General features: G+C 37.9%; 1 protein-coding gene and 1 non-coding gene across 2 annotated transcripts in view; both read left to right on the top strand.

The window, feature by feature from the left end:
• LOC145768981 (uncharacterized) overlaps positions 1 to 22,824 on the top strand; it is a 63,133-nt gene that overhangs the window by 24,480 nt on the left and 15,829 nt on the right. The window contains exon 3 of the mRNA XM_082580581.1: positions 7,881 to 7,979. Within this exon, the coding sequence (XP_082436707.1) occupies positions 7,881 to 7,979 (99 nt within the window). The remainder of the gene's footprint in view (positions 1 to 7,880; positions 7,980 to 22,824) is intronic.
• Positions 10,850 to 10,952, top strand: LOC145769749 (U6 spliceosomal RNA). Its single transcript, XR_014289069.1, has one exon. It is a non-coding gene; the product is annotated as a U6 spliceosomal RNA (small nuclear RNA).

Below are 22,824 nucleotides of genomic sequence, written 5' to 3'. Positions count from 1 at the left end.
CTGACTGGTCCATTTGTTTGGGAGTGACTGTAGAGAAGGTGTTGAGGATCGAGTCTCGCATGTAGAGCCAGTTTGTGAGAGGCTTCTTCCCTACGGACATGAGCAGGAGCAATGCCAGCCAAAGTTGGCAGATAAGCAGTAGGTGTGGGGCGGAGACAGCCAGTGATGATGCGCAAGGTGTCGTTAATGCACACATCCATCTTTTTTGTGTGTCTGCTGCGGTTCCATACAGCTGAGGCATATTCGGCTGAGCTGTAGACCAAGGCTAGTGCACTTATACGCAAGGTTGATGCTCGGGCTCCCCATCCTGTTCCTGCTAGGCTTCTCAAGAGGTTATTTCGCGAGGTAACCTTGGCACGGAGTGACTCGATGTGGGGTCTGTAGGTCAACTGCCGGTCAAGTTTTACTCCAAGGTAAGTTGGGTTTGCAGTGTATGGTAAAGGATTTCCTTTTAGCGAGACAGACAGTTGACGCTGAGATTCCCGATTATTTAGATGGAAAGCAGAGATTGTTGTTTTCGACGCATTCAGTTTGAGCCTCCACTTGTCCAGATAGTCAGCCACCAGTTTCAGGTCAGTTTCAAGTTTTCTTTCCACCTCATGCCAGTTCCTGTGAGCATATAGAAGAGCTAGATCATCCGCATAGCCATACTGTTGCGATGTAGTGCATGAACCATGAAACGGACTGTTTCAACCCATGAAACGGACTGTTACAGCCAAATGCTGTCCCAGCTGCTCTAGTCGGCATTCGGCAAAATTAAGGAGTTTTCTTTGATCTGTAGAATATACCTTAATGCAGACATTTTTAGCGCAGCAAGAAGAGAAATGATTTGGTGGAAAGCAAACAATACTATGTTTCCTGAGCTGAGCAAAATTGCAAATAAATTGCTTTCGTCACCACCATCGTCGATCGAAAGCGAACGAATTTTTAGCACAGGTGGCAATATTTTTACGCCTCAACGGAACAGACTTACTCCAGCAACTGGAGAAAAGTTGATGTTATTGCATTTTAATTTACGTGCCTTTAATTTTGAATATTAAAAAGCGGAAATGTTCTTTGTAATTATTGTTTGATCGTTGTAAAATTCGTAGTCACTGAAAGTTGCTTAATGTTACTGTAATTTACTAAGCAGAGAGAAATAACTTCCAAGTATAGGCCTATTACGCTTAATGCGTTCAACAAACAATCGTGTGATTGCGCAAACGTAATCAAACCAGCTACCCGGTAATCTTCACGTGTTTGCTAAGCAACAAGATTGGCTGCAACTCTGCGTTCGAAAACAATACTAATTTCTTCACAAGATGTTTTTCTTTTTTCGCCTATTGATGCACTTTTAATGCAAGGCTGGTGTGTTACTTTTTTAAAGGTTTTTGTATATTCAATACCGCTGCGTTCATTTTCTTTTACACTCTAGTCTTTTTATCTTCTTGTTTCTGGCACCTTCTTGAATTCTGCGAGAAAAACACTGCAAACCGCACAAGATAATATTTTGCATACTGCATTAAGCTACGTTTATTTTGCACTCTGTGAGCAATGGCGATTTTTCTCTTTTCACTGATTTCCGCAACAAATAAAACGCGTGTCTATCACCACTTTGTAGCGCGCAAGAAGCGAAGAACTACCGTAAAAAATTACGCTGTCTAGAGCAGGCGACAAAGTGAACGCTTTTAGACATTTCAAAGGCAGCAATTTGTAACAAAATCGCAACCACTTGTAGAGCGCCAACTAAAAGCAGCTTTAATCATTTAACCAAAGAATCGGCATCGGAATCGGTATCGGCATCGGAATCGGCAAATATTTAAGAATCGGCATCGGAATCGGCATCGGCAAAAATTCTGTAATCGGCACATCCCTAATTTTTAAGGCTTTCATGATCTTAGTCTGAAAATCAGATCTGCTTCGAGAGATGATTTTAAATTGGTCGATTGAGATATTGTCAATGCACGTTTCACAAGAGGCGATGTGCTCCTTAATTGTACTTTTGGGTATTACGTTTGGGTTTAAGTGCTCCTTGGCCCTTGTCAACAAATGTCTGGTTGACATACCAAAGTATGTCTCTGGTTTGTGTCACACAAACAAGTAAATTTATACACAACATTCGAAGACAGAGCAAAGGGGGTATGCGACTTCAGTTAAAAATATTGGTGCACTTTAAATGTTTTATACACACGATGAATGTCACATAAAGATTTTTTTTTATAAGTTTAGCTAGGTTTTTGCAAAACTTGTTGGATCTTTTCCTACAATGTTGTACTTTAGCTGAATATTGATTTTCTGATAGAATGATATCTGTTTTAAGTAAAATTTGAATGGTTCAATTAAATTGGTCACATCTTTGTTGCAACACACCGCCATTGCTACAAATATTCTGACACTAGGCATACAAATCATCACTTTGTTTTTGAAATATATATTTTCTGTAGTATCTCTATTATTTTATTTGAATGGTGACGAGGGTCACATAATTGCATTCTCTTTTTGCTGGTCAACCTAATTATGTATTTGTGAGATCAAAATTAAATTTAAGAAGTTGACTAAAGAAAAATCAGTTTAGGTTGGCTGATAGTTGTATTCACTAACTATTGTTGACGTGATTGTAATATTACATATTTATCTCAGCATAGGCGCCGGGTTTTAAAAATTGCCGTGGGGGCAAACTTTCTAGCCGACCGATTGCTTTCATTCAAATTGCTGATGTTTGTTTGCGTCTATCTGCAATTGTATATCGCCAAGCTTTATAATGTAGGCTCACACCTCGAAATTCACGGCGGACATGTCCGTCGTCACAGCATGTGATGTCCACGGGAAGTACCATCTTCATCGGTCAAATTTGTCTGCCGAGAAATAACACAGGAACTAGCGATACAAATCGTCATTGCATAGCATGAACAATTGTTGCGATAATATATTTTCCAGCGCATTCTAGCGCCCATCTACAAAATGTGAATACTGCAATTTAGGCTGGCCCCTTTTTGGGTGATTTTGGAAATTGATTAGGCCTGGGTGTTAAATTTTTATTTTGACCCAAAAAAATGAGATTCCCAAATTTTTTTTGGATTTGAACCATGTCTAGACCCTGCCCCGGGCCCCGGTCCGTCTCGCCCAGTGGTTCTTAACCGGGGAGGCGCGCCCCCCCAGGGGGGCGTGAAGCCTCTCTCAGGGGGGGCGCAAGCTCTACAACAATTTCAATTTTTTTTTAATTACTTTAATGTCCTAGGACCTATGCTGTTTGTCATGTTTTGTATTTTATTGTATTCATTTGTATTTCTCTGCGAAGCATTGAATACTCTCAACCTTAAGCTTCAAGGGAAAAACATCAACATCATTAAGCATCATGACATCATTCGAACTTTTATAGCCAAACTTGACCTCTGGAAGAGTCGAATTGAACAAGGAAATCCAGCGAGCTTTAGTAACTTGGATTCTGCTCTCAAAGATGGAAACTTTGAGTCTGAGTTGAAGAAACAAATATAAATCCACCTTGATGAATTGAAAGCGGAGTTCATCAAATACTTTCCAGATCTGGATGAGAAGCGTGAAACCTGGAAGTTCATCAGAAACCCGTTTCAATGCGAAGTAGTTGATATTTTCGAAGAAGGACAGGAGGAGTTTCTTGAGATGAAGTTCAACTCCACAGCAAAAGAAGACTTCAAAGAACTTGAACCTGAGACGTTCTGGGCCAATTACCTTCCTGTTTACCCTCTTATCGCAACTCGGGCTCTTCGAATTCTAACAATGTTTGGATCCACGTATCTTTGTGAAGCTGCATTTTCTGCTCTCGTTGCTATCAAGACCAAGTATACAGAAACAAGCTGAGAGTTGAAGGAGACTTACGTTGTTCACTCTTTGGAGTTAAACCTCGCATTAAAAATCTAGTCGCAAAGAAGCAGTGTCAAGTATCTCACTGATGTATACAATAAACAGACAAAAATGCAATTTTTTTGGTATGATACTTATTTAAAATCTAGGGGGGCGCGAGGCTCATGACCATTATTGAAGGGGGGCTTGATAGAAAAAAGGTTAAGAACCACTGGTCTCGCCAGTTGACGAAATTTCAAACAGCTGTAACTTTTACAATATTCATGTTAATAATGTCATGTAAGTACTCATTTTCATTGGTTTTTCATGGAGAACAAGAATCTAAAGGTTTTTGATACATATGGCATGATTTACAAAATCTTGATTTTTTGTAATTATTTGAAAAATTACTGTTATTACGCTTATTAGCCTCATTTTGCATAGCAATGTCTGAAGCAACTGCCTTGTGTTTACTGTATTTATTCTCTTGATTTCAGCATAGTATTGTAAGGTTTGTCAAATTTTTAATATGGATGAGAGAAAAAGAAGAAAAATTGCAAAAGATCCGCTTGATATTGGTACGTACCAACCCATGAGTCAGTCAATGCTTCCGCTTAAGCTAGATGTCCTGAGGCATTATCTGTATCTGCGAAATATTAAGTACACAAATGATGTAGGACAAACTGTGCTCTACAATGAAGTTTATGACTGCATTTGTAAAATCTACACAGCTGCATCGTAAAATCTACATCAGCTCATTTTTTTCTTCAGCAGTGCCCCAGAAATATTTCCATCATTCACCATTATGCACATTTGATAAAGATATTTTGCATCTGTTGACAAACTATTTTAGACTTCTTTGCTTAGCAACGGAAATTCTGCAAGCTTGAGAGGATCAAACTTCTGGCAAGGCTGTTGCCATACATCTGTTGCTGCCAGCTGACCAATTGGTCCAGAAAAGCTACTTGGGCCTGTTGTTGAACCATCAAGTTTTTCAAACAGCTTGCGTAGTGGCAGTTCACAATGATGCAACATGCATACTACTCGTTGACACGGTCTTGCCAGCCTTTGTTCAATGCATGCCATTGAACCCCCTTTCCACCCAGTGTTGCAGCTTGTTCCGTCACAGCCTAACACACAGATATCCCCAGCATCAACCTCCAATGATTCTAAGTTGTCCAAGATGCTATCAGCTACACATTTACCTGTTGAGAAAAGTGTCATTGTTAGAAATATCCATCCATGAACAGAAGCAGTCTTTCATAGGTTACTTTAGTTCACTTTGTATCATGTGTACTAGTTATGCTTTATATGGCTATCCAGCTCCTTTAGTTCAACAGATAATATAAAATCATATGCATTACATACCAGTCCTATTTTCAGGGCTGCAAAATCCCAGATAAGTTTCGTCAGGCTGTGAAACAACAGAGTAGTGGGCTTCTTTTTGTGTTGATGATGATGAAGGCAATGTGCTCTCTTTCACAACCGTTTTAGCATCCAGGCGCCCATCGTAATAAAGACCTGTTTGATATATGGAGTGTTAAATAGCTGTTAATTTTGTTACCATAGCTCAAAATCTCATTCGCAAAGTTAAAAACTAGCTTATCACCATACCAAACATACCATATACGGTACAGCATTTTGTCTCATTTCACTTATCTTTTGTCTCCGTGCTTTTTCCCTCTGACCACAAACTTTCTTTCTCGTTACCACTGCTTGGTAACCAATGTCTTGGTTATAAGCAGTTAAAATTTTGGCTACCTGCTCTTCACCAACATTGATCTGCGCTGCAACAACAGCTGTATTTTGCAGTGATTGTGTGAAGTATGAAGAGCTAGAAGCTGTCTGGTGTTTCTGACAAGTTTCTTCTTCCCATAGTTCGGAGCTACTTGCACTGCTCTTTTCAGATCCGCTTCCTTTACAAGAGTTGCTCTCTTCGTGGCATTCCAACATTGATGGTTCCGGTTGAAGACTGGTCAGCTGGAGTTGATTTCTGAGTTTATGCAGATATTTAGCAGTTTGTTGTTTGTCAACAGAGAAGGAATTCATCATTTTCCTATCAGTGCCCTGGTCATTCTAAAATGGTCTTACTTTTTGTTACTGGAATGGATGCAGCTGTGTAGATTTTACAAATGCAGTCATAAACTTCATTGTAGAGCACAGTTTGTCCTAAATCATTTGTGTACTTAATATTTCGCAGATACAGATAATGCCTCAGGACATCTAGCTTAAGCGGAAGCATTGACTGACTCATGGGTTGGTACGTACCAATATCAAGCGGATCTTTTGCAATTTTTCTTCTTTTTCTCTCATCCATATTAAAAATTTGACAAACCTTACAATACTATGCTGAAATCAAGAGAATAAATACAGTAAACACAAGGCAGTTGCTTCAGACATTGCTATGCAAAATGAGGCTAATAAGCGTAATAACAGTAATTTTTCAAATAATTACAAAAAATCAAGATTTTGTAAATCATGCCATATGTATCAAAAACCTTTAGATTCTTGTTCTCCATGAAAAACCAATGAAAATGAGTACTTACATGACATTATTAACATGAATATTGTAAAAGTTACAGCTGTTTTAAATTTCGTCAACTGGCGAGATGGACCGGGGCCCGGGGCAGGGTCTAGACATGGTTCAAATCCAAAAAAAATTTGGGAATCTCATTTTTTTGGGTCAAAACAAAAATTTAACACCCAGGCCTAATCAATTTCCAAAATCACCCAAAAAGGGGCCAGTCTAATACTGCATCCCTTAGCTTCCATTCAAGGAGGAAAACTTTCGATTTTTACGTTGCTTCAACGATTGATGACATTGATTCAGCGTAACAAAGATGAATTCTTCGCTAAGAATCGATAGAAGTACAGATACTTCTACACTAATCACGCGCAATTTAGTTCAAGTTTTACGTCACAATGTCTTGCTTTGATCTCCGAGTAATATTGATACGGCAAGGTTGGTTACTAAATTAGATTATACGAGTAGGCTATTACAGCAAGATGCAACAAAATTTGATAAGTTTTGGTATTAAAGTAAGAAAGAAAAGACCCAAGGAAAACTCACTTTCGCTCGCATGATACGCAAAAATAAACCTAAAGAAAAAACCTGTGAAACTTCGCACAGCAGAAAATAGTAGCATTGGTGTAGAAATTTTCCGACTCCTGCCCAGAGCCTTGTGACGCAAGAAGCCACACGAGCTCGTTCGGTGGAAGTTAATCAGTTATGTGACGTATTGACCAGCTACACGGTGCTTGACTCTTCAAGCGCAAGTCGTTGGTCTGATGAAAGCCTTTCAGAGTGACTTTACTGATTTTTTGAAAAGCCATCTAAAATCGTAGTTATAGTTGTGAAATGGCGACGAATTATTATCAAGACAAGTGATTAAGCATGATGATCGACAGCTAAAACTGGTGTGTCCGCCGTGAGACTTTATTTTTCCGCCGAGATAGCTGCTCAGACCGGACACGTTTGTCCGCCGTCAACAAAAACGAATTTCGAGGCATGTAGGCTACTTCGAATTATATGCTGGTCACTTTGAACTTTAGCTCTTAATACGCGTAGATACTAAACTGAGCAAACAGCAAACCGCACCTCGTTATTGACACTCCCAAGAAAAACAAAGCAAAAGAAATATCAAGAAAAACGCTTTTCAATCATTGTTACTATGCTTCAACGGCACCATGCTGGCGTTTATCAGCTACCGCACTTTTGTTATCTTAGGAGCAGCGCTGTTGTTGCAACAAGTAGATCTTTTAATTGAGATCGATCCGCAATGAAGGCCAAATTAACGCAAATCTGAACTTAGAAACATTTGATTTAGGATTTTTTTACATAATTTGCGGGGGGCAGCCACCCCGAGCTAAATTCACAGGGGGCGCCACCTCTCCGCCCCCCCCCCCCATAGTCGGCGCCTATGTATCTCAGTATGAACCCCATGTTGAATATATTGCTATATTATTCTAACCTTGAACATGGATAGCTGTTAAACCGTAAATGTGAGAACATGTTCAAGCCTAACAAGCGCTTCCAATTACTGTAATTAAATCACGATTGATTTACGAGTTGTTCACTTTAGAATGGTTGGTCATCTTTGGTGTGGGCTACCTACAAAGGACATATCAAAATTGTTGACTTTCTTCTCAAGCAGAAAGCTAATGTGCATCTTTCTGTATCAGTAAGTCACTTTATTTATGGTAGGCTACTGTACAAATGTACATAAATATTCATATTCAAATATTCAACTAACATATATATAACTTACATATTTAACAACAGTGGCTCCCAAACTTTTTCATACACATCCTTTGCCTTTACCAATGTTGGTTGTTGAATGTTGAATACTGAAAAACTTGGGTCTTCATCAGGACAATTATTGTTTCTAGCACTAGTTGCAACGTTCATCTGATCTTTTGCTTTCACTTTCATCAGATGAACGTTGCAACTAGTGCTAGAAATGTTGGTTGTTGTGAGGTTTTTCACACATTGCCGGTTGTCGCAGAAATCAAGTACTGATACACGACACACGTACACTACATACCTCTTAGCTCCCAACGGCCATCGCGGCCGAGAAGTCATAAAATGGCATCTGAAACTATCGCTCGAGGAGTGATAATAACATCATCATTTATCACTATTATAAGTCACCATCAAAACGCTTAATTTCATCATGTATACCAAAGTTATCTGTGCGACATGGATGATGAAACCAAAGACTGGCTGCTCTCTAGTAGCCTTCCAGTGTAGTCCGGGAACATCGTGAATCTGGGATGGAAAAAGAATAGACCCTTGGCCCAGAGGCTCACACGACGACGACGATTATCTGATAGGATCAATCCTAATTTGTTAATGTACTCCATTGTAATGTAAATATCAACCAGTCTAAATAAAATGCGTCGTCACTTGCGAGTAAATAAGTTTGCAACTCAATTATCTGCTGACTGTTAGTGTTGCTCGGCAGTCGAGGGTAGCAAGAATTGACAGCGATAGATGCATGTTTCGTCCATGGCTGGGATCAGTATCGCATCAGCAATTCATACCACAGTGCTCTGCAATGTATTTATAGCTGTCAATTCTTGCCGCATTCGACAGTGCTCATAAACATTTGTTGATTGGAAAAGTTTATATTATGGCTGGCGTGGAGGCTACACCAGTATGAAACAATAAAAGTAAACATTGCAGCTTATTAAATTAAGCAATTTAAATAATTTATTGCTTTTACTGAACAAATAGGAAGCGAATATTTTCCCCTATAATTATTAAACTTTTTATCAAAATGAAAAAAAGAGGGTCTGCTACTATTCGTTGAATCCGATTCGGAGAATTCCCTATTCAAAGACAGCCTTTTTCGGAGAAACCCCTTTTCGGAGATTTTTTGAAAATCCAACGACGCCTTCTGTTTGTAATTTATTGATGGATTGGGTTGTTGTAATTTTAAGCTATGGCAGTAGTTTCCAAACATTTTTAGTCGTGCAGCCGTTTCGCAGCATACACATTCTGGGCTATAGAATCGATATTGTTTTATCTACCTTCTTTGCGTCATGTTTATATCATTCGTCATGTCATTCATTTTTTAAATAAGCTAGGTATTTGTTGATTTTGTATGATATTTCAAATATGTCTCATCCAGTGTTTACTTTTGAGTGCCTTCAGCCTGTAAGTTAGTATTTTGAACAGACTGTTCAAAATATTTGTTTTACATCAAAACAACCTTTTTCACATTTTTCACTTCATTCACAAAAAGATGCTGTAACTCAAAACAGTCAAAGAATTTTTGATGTTAACAAAACTTTTGAATGTAATGTAAAGGCAAACCACACGTGGTAGCCTATAGGTTTCATCAAAAGGAAATATGTTTGCAACCGCCTAATAGTCCAAGATTAACTTCGGTAGGGTAGCCTAGTTCCGTCCAGCAAAAATTGTCAGTTTTTACATCATTTTAACGCCGCTAGACGTTGAAATCGTGTAGGCTACAAAAGGGAACTTTTGCTGACCATGTATAGGTTGTAACTGAGAGACATTTACAAAAGTCATTCAACTTATTCAAAGAACCCAATTAGCATGACAGTTTGTATTTACATTGATTCAATGTCTGAATACGTTGAATCACTCAGTTGGCCTATCGTTTTTTCTTTACATTGATTACACGTCTGAACAAGTTGATCCAATGTAAAAAAAAACTGTTTTGCTGACTGGCGCGGCGCCCTTGTAAATGCAATGGTGATTTTGTCTATCAATTGCAACACCTATTTGCTTTAACAGCGTTTCCTGATGTAACAATAGAGGTTAATGAGATAATGTTTCAGCGAAAAAGTGTCAATGAAATAGACAGTTGCCAAATAGCGTTTGACATAATCAACTAAGTCAAGGGTCACCAACCTTTTTTGCATGCGGGCCACTTTAACACTGGGAGCTACGGCGGGCCGCACTAATAAAATGTTAGGTAGGTTGACTCTTATGCTAAAAAAGAACGCATTTCGTACCCATTCAGCGTTACATGTTGTTCATATATTTATGTTAGAATACCGCAGCAACAAAATTAATCGAACAACGCTACTGCCAGGCCAAGCTCCTTTTACAACACTTTTGACTTTTTTTAACAATGCCTAATAAACAAGGCCACTTGTTTTGCGCATTTATAGCGAATCGAGCGGTTTCACCAGAATATTCATCGCCAAGCAAGAGTGGTGTTGTCACTTCGCTTCACAAAAGATATCTTGCAATTAACAATTTCAGTAAACAAGGAAATGTTTGACACATTGCAATAGAGGCAACAATAGTGACCTGCAAACATATCAGCGAAAAATAGGCTCCAATAACAGGGAAAAAGAAACCAGGCACCATGAAACAAATGCTTGTGGAAATCACCCAAAAATCGTAATTCTATCGTAATTCATGAACAGTCTTCCCTTTAAAGAAGCAATGAGTTGGTTTTTCATCCTTTTTGTGAGAGTCTATAAAACTGTCTTTCTTTTGTTATAGACAACTGTCACTTGCAATGCTTATCAGCGTGGCAAGAATTTTTTGATTAACAACAATTTGCAGAACTTGCTTCGGCAGTAGATATACTAAAATTGGAACAATACAGAGAAGATTAGCATAGCCCCTGCGCAAGGATGACATGCGAAATCGTGAAGCGTCCCATATTTCTTTAAAAAAAGAAGAAAAAAAACATTTTGCAGTAGCCTACTAAGCTAAATATTTTCATAATAGCCTACAATCAGAAAAAGTCTTATATAATATAATATTTTGACAATTTATTATAAATTGAGTTGGCACACCGACCTATTTTGCCAACAAAAACTTGCATAAAGAGAACACTGGTCGTGAAACACAATAACGGTGAAATGCACACTAGAGTTTACATGACATTTGCAAACTTAAAATAAGCAACCCTATGCTCGACATTTTCGAAATTCGAAAACAAACGTTTTAATCAACCACTGGGACAGTGTGGCTGGACATCGCATTGGAATAGCTTTAAGCAACCCCCACCTAGAACTATAATCTGATTAGTCGGTCGGTGGAATCGTATGCAAAGCGAAAATATGCTTCCCGGAAAGTATTTTTTGCCTTCGTGCTCTTTAACTCAGACTCAAAGAAAAGTATTTTTGGTCATACTTGTACGCTGATACCTTTCGCAGGCCGCATGCGGCCCGCGGGCCGCCATTTGGTGACCCCTGAACTAAGTTAAACCTAAGTGGAAGTTTAGAATACAAGTTATTTAGAAACAAAAGGCGTCGTTGGATTTTCAAAAATCTTTTAAAAGGGCTTTCTTTAAAAAAGGCTGTCTCCAAATTAGGGAACTCTCTGAAATGGGCCATTCCTTGAAAAGTATACCTTTGTGGTTGAGAGGCACTGCAGTTTTTAATAGTTTTTACGGAAAATTTAGTGATATAATGCATATGTTAAATGTACTGTCGTAGCCTACATCACAATCTATGAGCATATTTGTAAGTGCTATCGGTAAGCTTTATATTGTCATGGCTTACTAGGTAGAGATTCACGACAAAAGGTTTTTCAACCGGTTTGATTAGTATTGGGTATCAGTATTAACATATTCAAAATCTTAAAGAATCCAACTTCCGGAAAGTGGTTATTTTAAAGATGGCTTCCAAGATGGGCGGCAGACCATTAAAATAATAGGAAATTGACCATAACTCGGTCACCATTTATTATGACAAAAACATGTAGTTTTGGTGTCTATATCTAGGTTTTTATACCCCGTGGGCGTGAAGTCAATGAGACCATTCTCAGAATTGTTGAATTATCTGATAGTCTATAAATTCAATATGGCAATCCAAGATGGCTGCCAAAACAATTAAAAATGAACAATAACAATGTATATATTGGTTATTAAAAAATCCGGTGAATTTTTATATATATTTGGGTAAACTAAGCAGGCATAAAGAGTTCATACAATGTAGTCAACTAGTCATGTAGACTCTTGACATAATCAGCGTGAAGAAAGCACATGGATCAAATATTACTTAAGCTCATCACTGTCACTCTCTGTGTCATCGTCTGTAATGATGTGATTGCTGTATGGGTTAACACATGAACCAGATTGGCATGGTCCACATCTAGCATGGCATGATAGCCCATATCTCCGGCAACTACAGTGAGGTGGACACGTTTTGCATTTGCAGTGTATGTATAATTTTCAGTAGGTTGTCCGGGGCAGCTTTCATGATTGGAACTATCTGATTATTGTCTAGTTTCCATCAGTCTAGAGCATCGTTAGTAGCCTACACATCCAGACCATAATCTGGTAGTAAACTCTGATGCAGTGGAATTTGATAGGGGATGATGTAGGTGGCTAGGGTAGAGTGAAAAAATTTCTGTCCTATTAATGAAGAGGAGTGTTAAAAGGGTGTCATAAGGTTTAATATTGGCCTCAAAATTATTTTTTGACGTGGCACCCAGCCCCATGGGTCATACAAAGGTCAAAATCCATGAAAACAGCGTAACTTTTTTTACAATGCTCCTAGAAAGCTGGGAGTAGGCTTAAAAGTTGCAGAACAGCTATGTTCGTATATGCTCTACAACAACATTTTGTTCTAAATACATCTATTGGGCAGACATTCCAAAAAAACGTATTTTTTCCATTTTTGGGGCTAAATTTAGATGAAATTGCATTGATTTGATGTTTAAATACATTTTTTTACTACACTTTGTTCAATTATCTTGGGTGTTATTATGGAGTCTACATATTTGGACAGATGGGAACCTTGGCTATTTTAATTGAGTGGTTATGGTTGGTTACCTAGTTTGTTGGTAGGTAGGCCTACTATACCTGTTTTAATGGATTGAAAAGTTTTAGTGGACTGAAACTATGGAATCAAGTACCAAAAGGAATAAAAGAAAAGTCGTATAATGTTTTTAAATTTAAATATAAATGTTTATTAAAGAATTTGTACAATGATCACTCCTGAAACGTATCATCCGCTTATTTCTCTACACAGTTTTTTTTTTATGTTGCCTTGTGTTATTCCATTGTTAATGTATTATGTAAAGTGCTGGTATTGTGCTATATGTGTTAATGTTCTTAATTTTGGGTCTTTTGTTTAAATGTTTGGGTGGCAGCTGACTTTGGTGACCTTTTGGTCTTTCGCTGCCATCCTTGTTGTGCGAATTATTTGTGTTTATTGTGTTTTTGCTTTTTGTGTCTTTCTTTTTCGCCAACAAAAATAAATAAACTGAACTGAACTAATACCAGGCCTTAAAACTCTTGTTTTTTTTTCGGCAGCCATCGTGGCGTACCGAAAGCTCCTTCTCGGCTGCCAAATCTGCGTGCTTGGAGGCCAAAACACAAATAACGATAGCACAAGTGAATAGTAGCTAACTTCTCTTGGCTGATGCTGAGCTGCGTCGGAGTCTGCCTCGCTTTCTGACCTAGTCTTATTCTGAAACGATCCCTGTTCCATATCTAGAAAGCTAAAACCTCAATTGCTAAGGTAACAGGGATCAGTTGTCAGTAGATGTTACAGAAAATATATTTCGCACTTATTCAGTGCATCGTCAGTTCTGATAAAGGGCAGTTAAAACCTACAAGTAATGTTTTAAACAACATTACAGTGACGCAATAATGTCAAAACATGAGCGTAAAAAATTGAAAAAGCATAAGCGTAAATATTGAAAAAATGCTGAATGAAAACTAAACCAAGCCGGCAGTAAAGTAAATTACGTATCAAATATAAATTATAAACTAGAATTGATGAAAGAGCGATGAGCAAAGCCTGCAAATGTAGCGTTGTGACAAATTACGGCATATTTGTCAAATTACAAATTATTCGGCAAGTTACAAATTACGGCAAAGAAAATAAATTATATGCGGAACACGGCAGTCAAAGGCAGTGATAAACAAACTAAGTACAGCGATAAATAATTAAATGGAGCGTCTTGGAAAACACAAAATGTAGCGTTGTGGAAAAAAGAGTAGGCAAAGACGGCAGTGAATAATAAAGCAGTAAAATATAGAAAAAATACCAAAAAATGTAGTGGAGCGTCAAAAAATTAAACTTGTGGCAGAATTAATTTTTGGATATTTATTTTGGCATGTATCCTATGTATCCATTTATCTTCACAAGCATCTAGATTATCAATATTGGGTTGTTCAACAAATGTGACATTGTAGCATTGGGAAAGTTGTGGTTCAGTACTTAGATCATGAAATACAGCAAAATGTTTTAATAACGCAGCCCTGTCATTATTAGAAGAAAAATCGAAAGTGTTCCAAGTTGCACGATGGCCTGACCAGCGAACCGAAAATTTATTAACCGTTTGTCCAACATATTGTTCATGGCAAAGTAAACATGTTGCTACATAAATCCCATAATTGCTGCAATTGAGTTCCTGTTTTAACTTAAAAAGTCTTTGCGGAGTGCTCAATGTCGTTGTACGTGAAACCATTGACAAACGATGATGACCATGGTTACCACACAACGCACAGCGACCACAAGGGGCAGAATAACCTCTTTGTAGAACAGAAGATTGGATTTTTTTTGATAGATCTTTGTAGTTTGTAACATAATTTCCAATTGTTTTTGGCCTTGTGTATGTGACCATGACATCAGGTTTAAGTTCCTTTTCTTTTTCACTCATTTTTAATAAAGCTGGGAAAGCAGTAGCCCACTCAGTCTTGCTGTTTTTCTTTTGAGGTTTTGGTGGCCTAAGTCTGTCAGTCCAAGTTGAAGCAATTCCAATCATGTCATTTGTCATCGCGATAGGGAAATCTGACCTAGTAGCTTTTTCTTTGAGTCTTGACAAGCTGGAAATGTAATGTTCATGGCACTCATTCAGAAGACGCATTCGAATGGCTTCTCCGTATAATATGGATTTGAAGGTGGATATAGGGTGGTGCGACTTTCCATTTATGAAGCAACGATCTTTTGCTGTAGCTTTGACGAAATCTTCAGTGGTAAATTTAAACTTGTTACCATGGGTGATGCAATGATTGACATCTAAAAATTCCACTGCGCCTGTATCTTGAGAAGTATCAACCTGCCTGAATGTTAATTCAAGTCCAAATTTGGCGAAATTATCAATAAGTGCTAATTTTATATTATTAGTTGTTTCGAGTCCAAATGAAAGCCAAATGATGTCGTCGATGAATCTTTTGAAAATGCATGCTTGGATTGCTTGTTGCTTGGTTAATAACTGTACACAGAGATTGCAGAATGAAATGCATAGTTATATTAGCAAGTGAAACTGAGTTGTTATCTCCAGTTATAATACCATCACTTTGAGTGAAAAAATGCTCTTGATATTGAGTCACAACATTGTTCGTACAGAAATTATTTAAATCAACAATTGTTTTCTTAGCTTCAGCAGAAAATGTGGTGTGTGTGTTCAAAGCACTATACAAGGCAACATCAACGACTGAACGTTTAAGAGAAGGATAAAGTGATTTCACATCCGCCGCTACAATGTATATTGTATAGGCTAAGGGCGATTTCTTCAAAACGTTATCAATTGTACTTGAATTTGTACTCTGCCAGGACAATAGCTCCTCAATATAGTTTCTGCTATCCCTGCAGTATTCGTTCGGATTGGATTGGCAAAATTTGATGCTGATGGGTGCCAATAGTTTTTCAAGGAAAGCGGTGATGCGGGATGTAGTAATCATTCCAGCAGATTGAAGTAGACGTACTGGAATGTCTTTGACATTGACAGCGGATAAATTTTCCGAAATCAGTTTGTGCGTTTTGAAGAGAGGGTAACAGTAGGCTGGTTGATTATCCCGAAAATGTTTGGCATTTTTACCTGTCTCTCGATGGTAGGATGAACCTTTTAGTTTAAATCCGGTTGTATGGTATAGCAGTTTATCGTCAACGACACCCAATTTATGCAATCTCAAGACAAAATCCTCGCAGTGCTTTCTAATTTGATCCATGTGTTTGTTGATGGTGGTGGGATTGTAGGGCAACGTTTGAAACTGCTTAAGTTGTTCTTGCAAAATTTGGTCATAATCCTGGTAATCAAGTAAAACAATTTTGCCGTCTTTGTCTGATTTGCAAATCACAATTGTTTTCTCAGACACCAATTTTCGAATTTTGTTAAGGCTGTTGCGCTGTGCAGTAGTGAGGTTATTGTGTTTGCGATAGCCTTGTTTGACCGCTGTTCCAAGACATTCCAGTACGTCTACTTCAATCTGCTGGAATGATTACTACATCCCGCATCACCGCTTTCCTTGAAAAACTATTGGCACCCATCAGCATCAAATATTGCCAATCCAATCCGAACGAATACTGCAGGGATAGCAGAAACTATATTGAGGAGCTATTGTCCTGGCAGAGTACAAATTCAAGTACAATTGATAACGTTTTGAAGAAATCGCCCTTATACATTGTAGCGGCGGATGTGAAATCACTTTATCCTTCTCTTAAACGTTCAGTCGTTGATGTTGCCTTGTATAGTGCTTTGAACACACACACCACATTTTCTGCTGAAGCTAAGAAAACAATTGTTGATTTAAATAATTTCTGTATGAACAATGTTGTGACTCAATATCAAGAGCATTTTTTCACTCAAACTGATGGTATTATAACTGGAGATAACAACTCAGTTTCACTTGCTAATATAACTATGCATTTCATTCTGCAATCTCTGTGTACAGTTATTAACCAAGCATGCATTTTCAAAAGATTCATCGACGACATCATTTGGCTTTCATTTGGACTCGAAACAACTAATAATATAAAATTAGCACTTATTGATAATTTCGCCAAATTTGGACTTGATTTAACATTCAGGCAGGTTGATACTTCTCAAGAGACAGGCGCAGTGGAATTTTTAGATGTCAATCATTGCATCACCCATGGTAACAAGTTTAAATTTACCACTGAAGATTTCGTCAAAGCTACAGCAAAAGATCGTTGCTTCATAAATGGAAAGTCGCACCACCCTATATCCACCTTCAAATCCATATTATACGGAGAAGCCATTCGAATGCGTCTTCTGAATGAGTGCCATGAACATTACATTTCCAGCTTGTCAAGACTCAAAGAAAAAGCTACTAGGTCAGATTTCCCTATCGCGATGACAAATGACATGATTGGAATTGCTTCAACTTGGACTGACAGACTTAGGCCACCAAAACCTCAAAAGAAAAACAGCAAGACTGTGTGGGCTACTGCTTTCCCAGCTTTATTAAAAATGAGTGAAAAAGAAAAGGAACTTAAACCTGATGTCATGGTCACATACACAAGGCCAAAAACAATTGGAAATTATGTTACAAACTACAAAGATCTATCAAAAAAAATCCAATCTTCTGTTCTACAAAGAGGTTATTCTGCCCCTTGTGGTCGCTGTGCGTTGTGTGGTAACCATGGTCATCATCGTTTGTCAATGGTTTCACGTACAACGACATTGAGCACTCCGCAAAGACTTTTTAAGTTAAAACAGGAACTCAATTGCAGCAATTATGGGATTTATGTAGCAACATGTTTACTTTGCCATGAACAATATGTTGGACAAACGGTTAATAAATTTTCGGTTCGCTGGTCAGGCCATCGTGCAACTTGGAACACTTTCGATTTTTCTTCTAATAATGACAGGGCTGTGTTATTAAAACATTTTGCTGTATTTCATGATCTAAGTACTGAACCACAACTTTCCCAATGCTACAATGTCACATTTGTTGAACAACCCAATATTGATAATCTAGATCAGGGGTGGGCACACTTTTTGAATTAGGGGCCAAAATTATTTTGTTCTTAGACTGGCGGGCCAAGTGATCGAGCCGCCACTTACATATAGTTTGTCACACGAATAACAAAGGGACAAAAAAAACGGAAGATTAAATTAACAAATAACTGAAAAATACAACCAAAAAACAAAATCCTTTTTGAACACTCTGCGCTCACTATCGACTTTACGCTTCTTCGCTGCACTCATTTTAACAATATAATTTATTAACAACTTAGCAATGTCTATTTCGCTTAGCATTCCACACTGACGAAACTGTTGATAAAAACACTAAACTAAGAAATATGGTACATTACTGGTTAAATTGACTAATAAAACTTTCTGTTTTTAGTGAACCTCCCAGCAAACTGTCCACTTGAAGCGGTTGACTGTCTCTTATCTATAGTCTCGTTCTGTTGCTCAACACAACAAACAGTTTACCAGCCTCATTTTTTTAAAAAAATGAGGCTGGTAAACTGTTTGTTGTGTTGAGCAACAGAACGAGACATTACTGGTTAAAACCTAAAGCACTGTTGCGTCAAGCGACGCACAAATGTACCTGTGACATCATAATGCTCTACATTCTACATTGTATCGCTATTTAGAGACAAGAGGTATCTAATCCTCCTATTGAAACTTCACAATAATAAAACTTGCAACATGTCGATAACATCCAGCGGGCCAGAATACAAGAGCCGGCGGGCCGGATTTGGCCCGCGGGCCGTAGTTTGCCCATGTCTGATCTAGATGCTTGTGAAGATAAATGGATACATAGGATACATGCCAAAATAAATATCCAAAAATTAATTCTGCCACAAGTTTAATTTTTTGACGCTCCACTACATTTTTTGGTATTTTTTCTATATTTTACTGCTTTATTATTCACTGCCGTCTTTGCCTACTCTTTTTTCCACAACGCTACATTTTGTGTTTTCCAAGACGCTCCATTTAATTATTTATCGCTGTACTTAGTTTGTTTATCACTGCCTTTGACTGCCGTGTTCCGCATATAATTTATTTTCTTTGCCGTAATTTGTAACTTGCCGAATAATTTGTAATTTGACAAATATGCCGTAATTTGTCACAACGCTACATTTGCAGGCTTTGCTCATCGCTCTTTCATCAATTCTAGTTTATAATTTATATTTGATACGTAATTTACTTTACTGCCGGCTTGGTTTAGTTTTCATTCAGCATTTTTTCAATATTTACGCTTATGCTTTTTCAATTTTTTACGCTCATGTTTTGACATTATTGCGTCACTGTAATGTTGTTTAAAACATTACTTGTAGGTTTTAACTGCCCTTTATCAGAACTGACGATGCACTGAATAAGTGCGAAATATATTTTCTGTAACATCTACTGACAACTGATCCCTGTTACCTTAGCAATTGAGGTTTTAGCTCACAAGTAAATAGAATTAAACTTGCAACAATGCCAAAATATTGTTGAAGACTGGGCGACGTACCACGCAATAACTGCTTTATCGGGATTGTAATCCGGTATTGCGGGACCATCTAACGACACTAAATTGTTTGAACTGCATATCGCCTTTTATAAAACCTGACCATTTATACTGTTATGTCACTATTGAAGGCGTGAAGTCACTAACCCACAGCGGAAACATTTCTTAACTCTGAAGACATGTGTTTTCCCCTCGGATGTCAACTAACCTACCCAGACAACAAAATCCGTCATTTTTACTTTATACGTTTGCAGTCGTTAAATCAGGATAAAAATGACGAATTTGTTGTCTGGCTAGTTCTCCTTTTTAATAACGATTCAATGTCCAACAACATTGAATCGACATAAAAGCGACAATATTGCCATGAGCCGATGTAAATTAGCACTTCGGATTAACACTTTGCTAAAATAAATGTCGAGAATTACAAACAAGACTTATTAGCTGGTGAACAAAAGTGGGAAGAACTAACTGGAAAAGGTGATCTGGTACTATGACACTTCCTCAAATGGGCGATCTACTTAATACAGAAAGCAATCACTAAGAAAACAAATCAATAGCTTTTTTTCCCTAAAGTTTGAACCTTAATTCATTTGTCCAGGCAAACACTCACAAAAGTATTTCAATAAAATTTAATTTATGTCGTGGAACCGGTTTTCGTTCATTAGAACTCTTCAGCACAACTGGATCGAAACAAAATTACTTGAAACAAAATTTAGCCTACAAAATAAATAGATGTCACTGTCAGCATAACTGTACCAAAACGAACGAAAATTTACATACGGTATTAATTAGATAAAATGTTCATGTCTTCCATGTTCTTTTCTTTTTTTCTTTTCCTTTTCTTCATTGTTTTAGCAAAAACAGTTAGTTCCAGTTAGTTCTTCCCACTTTTGATCATAGATATGGTTTTTTATAGTTTTTCCATCCCTTGTCATCTATTTCTGCCGCATTGAATGCTTAACCTTTTGCGTATGCAAGTTTTGCATGATGATGTAATAGAAGCGTTTGTTCTAGCTTTCACCGACAAAGCATTTCTGTTATCCTCTTGATTAGTAAATTTTATTTGAATTTTCAACTGCTTGCATTTACTTGTAGGGATTTTCTTATTTTACGACCCCTTTTTTGTAGGGTTCTGCCTAACTTAGTCCCCAGCGTAGGGTTTGGCTGTCTAATTGTCGTAAATTTTTGTTAATAAAAATAAAAAGGATAATTTAAAAGGATATTGAGAGACTCTAAGTCTCTAATTAAAAAAGGATAATTTAGGCTTCTGACTGTCTAGTCTAGGGGTATGACTTCCTACATAAAGCAAAACGAATTAAATAAAACTAATCATTTTTTATTAAATCAAAGTTACAAATGCGGGAAATTGAAATATATGTCTAACTAATTTAATTTATTGCAACCGGTGTCAGAATAGCGACATTCTCCAGTCGTGAATTTAACATTTCTAGTTCTGCCGTTCAGTCTGTTCGCTTGCAAGTCTAATTTCGAATTTTTGTGTTTTTCAATTCCCCGCTTACTTCATAATATACCGGTAGGGCCTTTTTATGTCAATAATAGCTATCGTAAAAATCAAGGGAAAAGCTATACCGGTTTCATAGTTACGTCGCATTAGAAATACAGATGTGTTGAGCTAGATTCTGTGTGAGTGGTATTTGTTACAGGAAGCTTGACTTATGTTCTGTGAGAACGCTAGGTTTTGAATTTGCAGCATTGAAATGCATTTTGCAATACTGATAATTTTCGGTTAAATGTTAAAATATAAATTTGTTAGTTAAAAACATGGTTACACACTTCCCTCCTTACGGCAAAATAACAGATAAATAATATTACAATAACTCGGTTATACATGTTGCAACAATATATAGGTGTGTGGTTATAAGATATGTACTTTACAAAGAAATTTGACAATTGTAGGCTAACAATTGCTAGGGGAAGACACATGACCCCCCCTCCTTTCGTGGGATGAGGAGATTGGACGCACACATAAGTTAACAAGTAGTCGATAACGTGATTGTGGGGGTAACAGTCGTTTATTATAAGAGATAAGGCGATGTCTTAAGTTCCCTGAAAGCCATTTTGGCTTAGTAGGCTACAATATACAATAATTGCATGACTGTAATACTAATAGGCTACAGTAATTGCGGTTTGCAAGGGTAACGGTCGTTTATCATAAGAGATAAGGCAATGTCTTAATTCCCTGGAAGCCCTTTGACTTAGGACGATATACACAAATTGCAGTTTCAGGGGTAACAGTCGTTTATCATAAGAGATAAGGCGATGTCTTAAGTTCCCTGGGAGCCATTTTGGCTTAGTAGGTAATGATATACAATAATTGCATGACTGTAATAGGCTACAGTAATTGTGGTTACAGGGGTAACAGTCGTTTATCATAAGAAATAAGGCGATGTCTTAAGTTCCCTGGGATCCTTTCGGCTTAGGATGATATACACAAATTGCACTTGCAAGATAAAATACACAAATATTGTAGGTTAGGCTATATAGGCAGGTGAGTGTCCTTGACTGTTCATGCCCCGCGTCCGAGGAGATAGGCTTGACACTCATAGAAGCAACCATAATAATAATAGAATAGCGGTAAGCGGCGCGTGCGCGAAGGTTGTACTAACTAGACTAAGATGGCGTTTATGAGAGTAATGTCTTTGAGGACCAGATATGCTATACAGTTCAAGCATGTTGAGTTCGAGACTATGACAAGCAGTGCTGATGAGCAGTTCAGTTTATGTCTGTTGACAGATTATGAGCACGACATGGGAGTGGCCAGCTTGTAAGGTCGCAAGCTGTAAAGCAGACGTCTTGAGCAGCTGGGTGCTGGATAGACAGTGCAACTGTGGTGCACGTCGGTGTGTCGCAAGCAGCAGTGCTTCTTGTGTGAAGAAGGCTTGAGTGCGTAACAATGCAACTACTGTGCACGGTAGTGCAGTTTTACGGCGGACATGGGATTGACCATGTTGAAAGGTAACGATGCAGCTTTGGTGCATGTTGGCGGCTATGAGGTTAGCCGAGTTGACGTCGTCTGCGCAGAGCTTCTTTAAGTAAAGACATGTCTGAATAGAGGCATCTCACGTGGAGGTAAGTTGATGAGGGCCACAGTGTGGTGGCGATGACGTTGATAACTCTGTCGTGTCATCCGTCGTAGTGCTGTCAGTCTCTCAATGTCTCTTGAGGTCTCTCAATGTCTCGCATCTCGTCGTAGCAGCAACCATGTGGTGAGGGGTGCATCTGCAAAATTCGATACAGAGTAGCATCCGCAAGATACATAATATTAATAAGTAAAGTACGTACACGGTAGTATAACACAATAACAACAACATATAGCATAAAATGGTTGAAACGCCTGGGCGACATGATT

This window comes from Aplidium turbinatum, chromosome 4 (assembly GCF_918807975.1).
Source record: "Aplidium turbinatum chromosome 4, kaAplTurb1.1, whole genome shotgun sequence".
In the NCBI taxonomy this organism is placed as follows: Eukaryota; Metazoa; Chordata; class Ascidiacea; order Aplousobranchia; family Polyclinidae; genus Aplidium; species Aplidium turbinatum.
The sequence above is the reverse complement of the archived record's forward strand: the minus strand, read 5'-3'. Positions and strand labels throughout refer to the sequence as shown.